A 9,707-nucleotide genomic window follows, 5' to 3' on the forward strand; every position below is an offset into this window, starting at 1 on the left:
CCCCCACCCCCACCAATCATGAGAGAGGAACATGAACCAGGAGGAATAAGGGTGTTTTCTTTGCACCCACATTGACAACAACTATGGTCTTCCAACTTCCTCTTTTTCAATGGTTTTTCCTCTTTGTTATCAATTCACTTCTTCTTTCCTTCCTCTGGCTTCATATTTGCTCTCATGACGACAAATAAGCTTTATGAGCACCCGCCTTTGCCGGCTCCATTTTCACAAACACTTTCTCTGACCTCTCTTCCTCGTTCACTTGATTTTTCTCATTCTCTTCACCTTGAGCACGCTTTCACCCATGTCACCTTTAACATCATGCATAATTTGCACAAAAAACACATACCATAAGCATAAAAATCATCCTTGAAAGATATTCCAACAACGGTAAAAGACAATAAGCGAGAAATAAATAAAAATGCATGAAAAAGCTGCTAAAACTCACTAAAATATAACTAATATACACAAAGTTAGAAAATTCTCTAGCCTTATAGATTGGCAAATATTTATTTTTAGGAGGCTTATGAATAAGACGTAATGTTTTTATTTTGTCTGTTTGGTGGATGCCAATGTTGGGCCCAACATCCCATCTCACATTTTTTAGTGGATGTGGATCTACAATGCAACGTACATGCCGAATTGAGAGTATATGTTGCATCTATTTGTGTGACATGATACACTAACATACACAGATAACTAAGAATATAACGGAAAGAAGACATTTGTTTTTGAAAATGGACACTTTAATTTTGACAAACTAAAATATAAATCTAGGGGTCGTTTACTAAACGCTTACGCGTAGGTGCTTACCGGACAATTTTTTCCTCACTGGACTAACATGGCAAGACCAAGAATCTTACCTGGTAAGAGCGATGATAAAGATAGATAGTCTTACCCGGTAAGTGAGGGTGACGATTCTTACCCGGGTAAACGCTTACCATATATATTGTTGCACACGATACCATTTTTTATAGTACAATCTTACATAGAAAATAAATTATAATGTTGACTTATAATGATAAACGCTTACCGGGTAAACATTTAAGTAAACAACCCCTTAGATATTTTTTTTACCCAAAGTTTTGTTGACAATGTTATATGTCTGACTTAATAAAATTGAAATATTTTTAATGTAGATTTTGATTTTTGGTGGAAAAGAGAAGGCCCATTAAGAATTTCTTTACCCAATCTGGGCCTATACCCAATAAAAATCCTAATCGACTACCTCTGATTCAACGTTCACGTCCATCTCGTGTTCCTGGTGAGGACGATTGCACAAAACCCTAGAAGCAAACAACGAAAATGGAACGATCTAGCCGGAAACACAGGGATTCCGATCGGGAAAGGGATAAAGATTTAAGCAAAGACTACAAGCATCGAAGCAGCAAACACAACGATGACCATCACCGCTCGAAACACGATAAACACCGTGACACTGATGGAGATGATCGACGTCGGAGGTCTGAACGCGAGAGATCCGAAGATGGTGAAGATCGGGTTAAGCGTGAGAGGTCATATGATAGAGAAGGTAGCAAGGATAGGGAATTGAGAGAGAAATCGGTGGATAACAAGCGGTATCACAAGAGGAAAGAGAGAGGGGGGGAGAGTGATGAGGAGGATCGGTATTACGAAGCACGCGATAAACGGATTAGGGTTTCGGATGAGAGGAAGGAGAGGCGGCGGTTTGAGGATAAAGTTGCCGCTGCTGAGGATGAAAGAGATAGGGAAGAGAGAAAAGAGAGGAGGAAATTTGAGGATAGAGTTAAGAAGGAAGATATCGATGTTGTTGATGATGATGAAGATCAGTTGCCAGAAGGGAATTTGAATGGGGTACTGAAGAGTGAACCTAAAGATGAATCATACGGTGGTTCCAATGCCAATGTAAGCTTTTTACCGTCTCCCATCTCTCTTCACAATGGAGCAAAACATTTTGGTTTATATTTCATGGTGATTTCAGATGTTGGCTAGAGCTTTAACATGTTTAAAAATGATACTTGTTGTAGTGTGCATGTATGATATGTTCTTACTTCATACAAGCTTGTTCTTTAATACAATAGATTCACAGTAATTTTTGACTTGAAACCTAGCACTGATCAAAGCCTCAAAGGTAATATTGCCAGGAAATGCATTTTGTTGCGTATTTAACATGAACATAATTTTATTTGCATTAAATGTTATAGAGTTGGTGGCATTTACAAGTTATTTTGAAATGGTTTAAACACAGCTGATGTCCATATTGAAAGTGTAGCTGTTCTTATGGACCTGTTGGTGCGAGTTTTGTTGACAATGAACAATTTACGTGGTTGTAGCTGAACGAAATGTTTTCGAGTTCTATTGAAGTGACTATAGCAAGGCTTTTTTAACTCGACTTTCAAATTTCCGTAGTTGGTACAATAATTAAGCATTGCTCTTCTTCAGAATTTATTCTAGCACGGTATATGAATTGGTTGTGGTGGTTTTGATTGGCAGTTGTATGTTGTATAAATTATGTAAAAATGAAAGTATTCAATAGCTTGTGCTCATCAACAAATATATTTGTAACTATAACATGGTATAAGGTAGTTCACATGAAGTCCTATAACATGGTATAAGAGTCGATCTTTGACTAGACATGTGTTTGTAACCTGGAGGAGTCTTTGTGATGGTTGTATCATTAGATGACCTCTGCTATGTGGTTGCTTGTGTTTAGCGGAGAGCACCTGTATTGGATTACTTGAAGGCTCAAATTCAGGGTTATATTTTATTTTTGTAATATGTATTGGCAATTTGGCATTCTGTGGGAGCTGTTCCATAGTTTATTTTCATTTCTTCGTACAATCTATGCTCTGTGGTATCATCTATATTAGAAATTATCTTATTTATTTATGTTGACTTGTGCTTCATACTTGTTGACTTCAGGGCGGGGCACTGGGATCACGTATTAAGGCATTTGGAACCCCACATCAGTCCCCGTTGGCACCCAGCCACCCTCCCTCTAAGGTATCTTCAATTTCTACCAAACATGAAAATGAAGGAGTTAATAGTAACAGATCTCATGAGGTTCCTGGGAAATCCAGTACAGATGGGAGTTCTGCAGATGCTGGCAAGAGTGGAGGCATCTCTCTCGATGCCTTATCTAAGGCAAAGGCAACTTTGCTGAAGCGAAAGGAGCTTGCTGAGAAGATGAAGAAGATCCCTATGGTAAGTATTGAATCTGAATGTTTGTCATTTGGACCGTGTGCTATGGCTTTTCACATTTTGCTTTGTTATTAGTTCTCATGTACCTTTTGAGTCAATATTAAGTTTTGCATGGAAGGCATTTGCCATGGTTTATTTATGGAGGTCTATTTCTCCCATGTCACGTCCTTTTATTTTGTGTTTGTTTTCATGCAGTTAAACAAGGCTGCTGGCTTAAGCACAGAAAGAAGTGGTCAGATGTCTACAAAAGAGGGCCTGAAAGCTCCATCTAGTTCAGGAATACTCCCCGCCCCTCCTCAGTCTGTGAGCTCTGGTGCTGGTACACCTACAGTTGCACATAACTTGTTCTCTGGTGCCACTGCTTCTATGCAGCAACTTGGTACTGGTCTGCCTCAACTTGCAGGACTTACTGCACCGAAGTTTGAAGCTGTAAAACGTGCACAAGAGCTGGCTGCCAAAATGGGATTTAGACAGGACCCAGAGTTTGCTCCACTTATAAACATGTTCCCTGGGCAGATGCCGCCAGAGGTTACTGTTCAACCCAAGCCTGCCAAGGCTCCCGTCCTTCGTTTGGATGCATTGGGAAGGGAAATAGATGAACATGGGAATGTGGTGAATATACCAAAATTAAACAACCTGAGCACCCTTAAGGTTTGTTCATTTCTGCTTGTATTGGTTTTCATTCAGATCTAGAATTGTGTCCTAAGTCCTGCTTTTGTTTTTTCTTCAACCATCCAGGTTAACATTAACAAGCAGAAAAAAGATGCATTCCAGATTCTGAAACCTGAATTAGAAGTTGATCCAGATAAAAATCCACACTTTGATCCTCGAATGGGAATAGATAAAACCAAACTCTTAAGGCCTAAAAAGATGACCTTTCAGTTTGTAGAGGAAGGCAAATGGTCTAAGGAGGCAGAGATCATTAAGTTGAAGGTATCTTCTGCTTCATTGTTTTCCATTCTGGTCTACTGAGGTTCATTTTCAACTTGCTGATAGTTGGCGTTTATGTTTTCAGAGTCAATTTGGAGAAGCACAAGCAAGAGAGTTCAAAGCAAAGCAAGCACAGCTTGCTAAGGCCAAGGCTGAACCTGATATTAATCCAAATCTTATAGAGGTCTCAGAGAGAATCATCACTAAAGAAAAGCCGAAGGACCCCATTCCTGATGTTGAGTGGTGGTAAGTTATTGCAACTTTTAAGTTTTACCTGTGTTGCACATTTTACATTTTTTTTTTGCAAAATGTTGTTTAGCTTCTGAAGAAAAAGAAAGATATCAATGATGAATCATATATATTGCCACTCAAAATTTTCTAGTACGGATGATATTTTGATTTCGCAATGCAAAAGGCACTTCATATTTTTGTGAGGCTAGAATGTTTGTGCTTTGACTTTTTTGTTGCTGCAATCATAGCTTTTTAAAGACCATTGCATTAACTTTTTCATATGCATACTTGGTTATTTTAATAGAACCTCAAGTTAATATATTTGTCTTGTGAAAGATGATATACCAACCCTTTTGACATCAATCTGATTAGAAGTTTTTTTTAATCTTCCAGGGATGTTCCTCTTCTGGATTCTGGTACTTATGGAAACATCACCGAAGGTGGCTTAGCTGAAGATATACTAAAAAAGGAGAAGATTACCTTATATGTGGAACACCCTCGTCCTATTGAACCTCCAGCTGAACCAGCTCCACCCCCACCTCAACCCCTGAAGCTTACCCAGAAAGAACGCAAGAAACTCCGCACTCAGAGGCGTCTTGCCACAGAGAAGAACAGGCAAGAAATGATCAGGCAAGGCCTGCTAGAACCTCCAAAACCTAAAGTCAAAATGAGCAATCTCATGAAAGTTCTTGGCTCAGAGGCTACCCAGGACCCAACTAGGCTTGAGATGGAGATCAGAAGCGCTGCAGCCGAACGTGAACAAGCTCATGTTGACAGGAATATTGCACGTAAACTAACTCCAGCTGAAAGGCGTGAAAAGAAAGAAAGGAAACTTTTCGATGACAACAATACCCTTGAGACAATCGTTTCTGTGTACAAAATTAATGACCTTTCACATCCTCAGACAAGGTTCAAGGTTGATGTTAATGCCCAAGAGAACCGGCTGACAGGCTGTGCGGTTATCTCAGAGGGTATATGTGTTGTGGTGGTTGAAGGTGGTAGCAAATCCATAAAACGCTATCAGAAGTTGATGCTAAAACGTATAAACTGGGCTGCTGCCGTGAAAGAAGAGAGTCAGGATGAAGACGATGACGAGGAGAAACCAAAGAACAACTGTGTGTTGGTGTGGCAAGGTAGCGTTGCGAAATCAAGTTTCCATAGGTTTACGGTGCATGAGTGCAGGACTGAAAACGCTGCTCGGAAGGTGCTTTCTGATGCTGGGGTTGGTCACTACTGGGATTTATCAGTTAACTTTTCAGACGAGTGGTGATTCGGGTCTAATTCACTGCAGAGTTCCTTATCTCGGGTATGTCCTTTTTACCTTTGTGTGGCTGGTGAGTGGTGAGTATACATTTAGTAAAGCGCGCAATTGTTGAAGGTGGAAAACTGAAAGAGATGAGATGAGATGAGATGAGGGCAATTTTCTCTTCTAATGTTGTCGAATAATGGACTTAATTGATTTCATATTGTTATCTGCTTGAAGCCAACTTGGAAGATATATTATGTGTTTCAATTCAAGGCATTTAGTCCCTCAACTTTGCACAGCATAAAACAAATAGATAGCCAATTGATGGTCTAATTTACTATAACTAATCAAAAGTTATTGAAATTAAATGCAGTATAAAAATATTAATGAAAATACTTGATATAGTTTGTGAGGGGAAGTTAAAGAAACCCAGATGTGATGGAAGGGTGAAAAGTGATGGATGGGCACACGATCTTCATCTTCAGGAAACTCATCCCCACATGATCCACTCATCGTCTTTCCGGGACCACAACAAAATCCAATTGTGTAGAACCATGAGATTAACCTGTGAACTATTGGAAGTGAATATTCACCTGTAGATTAGGGTATAGGGAAGAAGATGGGTAATCTCAAGAGGAGAATGCAGATTAAGTTTTTTATTTTTATTTTTATTTTTATATTTTCATCATAAAACATTCTAATAGAAAACAAAAAGAATATATAAATTTTGAAACTATTTTTATATTCATGCATTGGCCGCATCGGCAAAAAATATATTGAGTTGTATCTTATGTCATTCACCATGTCAGCAATGTCACTGGTTAATACTTAAACGGATCACTTGGGCGCTTATCATTTAGGTACTAAAATGAATGTCTTAGATGCTCGTTATCCAGAATAGAAATTAAGATAAAGTATGTGATTTTTTGATGCAAATTACTCTTGATAATTAAATAAATGGAAAACAATCATCCTAACAAGTTTATCTTTGAGCTAGTTGTCTAGAAAAACAAACGATTGGGCTATTCTTGCACTTTTTGTGTATATATAGATAAAGGATTGTGTGAGAAACAAAGTTAAAGGTGTGGAGTGTAAGAAGGGCTTTGAGTTTCTGAAACCTTATCACTTTTAATCTCACGTCCACCTATGAACTGTGTTTTAGAAGAGAATTTGTCCGGTATGTCTCGGTGCATCTCATTAGTGTTGACATTTAATTAGAATTGATCCAAGAGTGGAGATCTCTTCTTACACTTCTCACCATAACTTCTTTTCTCACCAAAAGCCAACCCTATCTTAAAAATTTGTGAGAGCCTTGAGAATTTCTACCTTAAGGTTTTGTTTGACACTATTATTTTTTATCTAAGTATAATAGCTGATGTATTAATTAATATATGTTTGTTTCACAATATGTTTGTTTCAATGTATTTGGTTCACGGTGTGAATTTTTTTCATGTGTATTTTTTGTTCCATAAATGTACCACAAAGGTTCACATTATGAAATGAGTACATGTGAAACATATATATGTTAATCGATATTCTAAACTCTAGTCTTAAATGAAAAAAAAATCATATGAAGCAATATATCTTGTATTAATTTTCAAGATTATCACAATTTTATGAGTTTCCAAAAAAAAAAATCCCATATATACATTTTTTATGGAATCCTTTTATTTATTAATCGTTTAACCCAATCCACAAGTACTACTACTGACAATTTATGGGTTAAATTGTTTGCCATAAAAGGTGCGTTACGTATAGTGATGGCCAAAAACCGGTCACGGGCCGGTTTTTTATTGGTCCAGGTTTTCAACAGATTTGGTCATAACCGGTTTCTGTCCCGGTCGAAAAAGATGAGCCCAGTCAAGCTTCATTGTAACCGGTTACAGACCCCTGGTCCCGGTCATTAAAAAATAATATTTTTAATGTTATATATTTTTAATACATTATAAAATTTGTAATTGGGTAACTCAAATACACTTTAAAAATACGTTTTATTATAATTAATATTACACTGTCTTATAAAATATAGTGAGAAACCGAGAATTGTGAACATTTTTTTTGCGAATCGAGAACTCAGTATGTAAACCCTTCAACAAAGACATTTATATATAGTGCTTAAGAAGACAAACAATACAAAAAAAAGCCAAAAAACGGCTACATTTTTTTTTATTTAAAAAAAGCTATATTTTTGAAAAATCGGGCTAGGTCCATAACCGATCCAGCAAAATACCCCAAATCTATAACCGGTCCCAGATTTTGGTCCTATAACCGGTCCTTACCGGTCCCGGGCTGGACCGGTCCTTGGCCAATCCCGGTCCTTTACGATCCTGGGCTGGGCCGGGCTAGTTTGGCCATCACTAGTTACCTAAAAAATCAAATCAATTTATTGGGGGCATTTTCGATTAATTTCGCCCAGAGCACCAAAATCTTCAGGACCGGCCCTACACACATATACACATAGAAACATATCTATCTATACACCTGATAAATAAGTAATTTTGGGGACACGTGTCCTGTTTCTGTGCAACGGTTATTGATATTTCCCTCCTAAACATGTATGTAGACACAATTTACATTACTGGTTCAAATGGGCCTACTTAATTGACATTTGTCACTGTAAACATAACTGATTATAAGTCTGATATCTACAGACTTTTTCAACAAAAACCTTACCACCAGGAGACCCCATGTTTAGAAAAAAACCGTTATTCACTGAAGCAGCAACAGGAGATGGAAAACTTGGCACATTTTGTACTGCCACAAATGGAAATGCCAATAGATTAATTACAACATTAACTGTATCTCTAATTCCATTTTTCCCAGTTTAAAGTCGAGAGTTATTTCCCAGCCTAACAACACAACTTTGAATTCTTGTGCTTCAAAGTTAAAGTTAAGAGTTTCTTTGTAGGCCTGAGGACAAGTTTGAACTCCTTTTCCTCAGTTAAAATTCAGAGTTGTCTGCCAGACTTATATTGCCTACCACTATAAAAATTTGAGGACAAGTCTGAACTCCTTTTCCTCAGTTAAAATTTAGAGTTGTCTTCCAGACTTGTAAGACATACAAGTATGAAAGTCTGGGAAAATCAGAGCTATAAGTTTGAATTTAATTCTGAAGTGGCCTCCAAACTTACAACATAACTCTAGGAAAATTCAAAGTTGTAAGTCTGAATTTAACTCTGAAGTGGTCATCAAAACTGAGTTTAAAATTTCAAATTCGGATTTTTGAAACATTTTTCACAAAGCAATATTACCCGAATAAAAAATCAGCTCGACCCCCAGCCAAGGGATCTGCCCCTTGGACATCGCCAAGGGCTGCTGCCCCTTGGACCTCGCCACCGGGGACGCTGCCCCCGAACCCCCGTCGTTTAGGGGCGAGCCCCTAAATCAAAATAAACTCAAAAAGTGTGCACTTCGCACCTTCCTTACTTGTTCGACATTTATTATGATTACATTGGTCAACAAATTAATCTCATTACACTTAAATGACATTAGTGATACAAATCACCAACATGAAGTCATCAGATATTGGTTATTTCTCAGACTTACAACATAACTCTGAATGATTCTGTTCCAAACTTAGTTCCATAGTTTATTCCCAGACTTAGAATACAACTCTAAACTCCTCTTTAGAGTTGAAGTTCAGAGTTACGTTTCTGAGTTATAAGAAGTCAGAATTCTTGTGACTCAGAGTTATGCTCATAGATACTTTCTAAACTTAGAAGGGTAAAATGCACAAAATAGCAATCTACTTTCATAAATTTCTTTATTATAGCATTGTACTTTCAGTTTTTCTTATTACAATAATGTACTTTCAAACTATTTTTTATTAGAACATTGTACTTTGAAAAACTTACTCATTATAGCATTGGATAACCTTTTAATTTAAATTTACCCATTATACCAGGTTTCCATGCCACCTCATTGTCCACATGTACGTGATTTTCTTATTACAACATTGTACTTTCAAAATTATTTTATCATAACATCTAATAGTTCTTATTAAATAATATACATCTAATTTTAATATTTATATATTTTACATGTTATTTAATAAATATATTAAATGAATTAAAAAAATTCTAAATTATTCATTAATATACCAATATTAATAAAATTTGTATAA

The 9,707-nt window shown here is 37.0% G+C and overlaps 1 protein-coding gene across 4 annotated transcripts; it reads left to right on the forward strand.

The window, feature by feature from the left end:
- Window positions 1-1,245: 1,245 nt before the first annotated feature.
- Window positions 1,246-5,867, forward strand: LOC112513593 (protein RDM16). 4 transcript variants are annotated; one of them, XM_025119901.1, is made up of 7 exons: window positions 1,773-1,881; window positions 2,899-2,979; window positions 3,057-3,180; window positions 3,373-3,828; window positions 3,916-4,110; window positions 4,193-4,353; window positions 4,732-5,867. In XM_025119901.1, the coding sequence occupies exons 1-7, from the start codon at window positions 1,853-1,855 to the stop codon at window positions 5,606-5,608; spliced, it is 1,923 nt and encodes a 640-aa protein (XP_024975669.1). In that variant the 5' UTR covers window positions 1,773-1,852; the 3' UTR covers window positions 5,609-5,867. The 4 variants fall into 4 exon arrangements, with proteins under 4 accessions (XP_024975667.1, XP_024975668.1, XP_024975669.1 ...); XM_025119899.1 differs by having other exon boundaries at window positions 1,246-1,881; window positions 2,899-3,180; XM_025119900.1 differs by having other exon boundaries at window positions 1,246-1,881; window positions 2,899-3,180; window positions 3,382-3,828.
- Window positions 5,868-9,707: the final 3,840 nt, after the last annotated feature.

The sequence above is a fragment of the Cynara cardunculus genome (assembly GCF_001531365.2).
Source record: "Cynara cardunculus var. scolymus isolate 2C chromosome LG 5, CcrdV1, whole genome shotgun sequence".
NCBI lineage: Eukaryota > Viridiplantae > Streptophyta > Magnoliopsida > Asterales > Asteraceae > Cynara > Cynara cardunculus.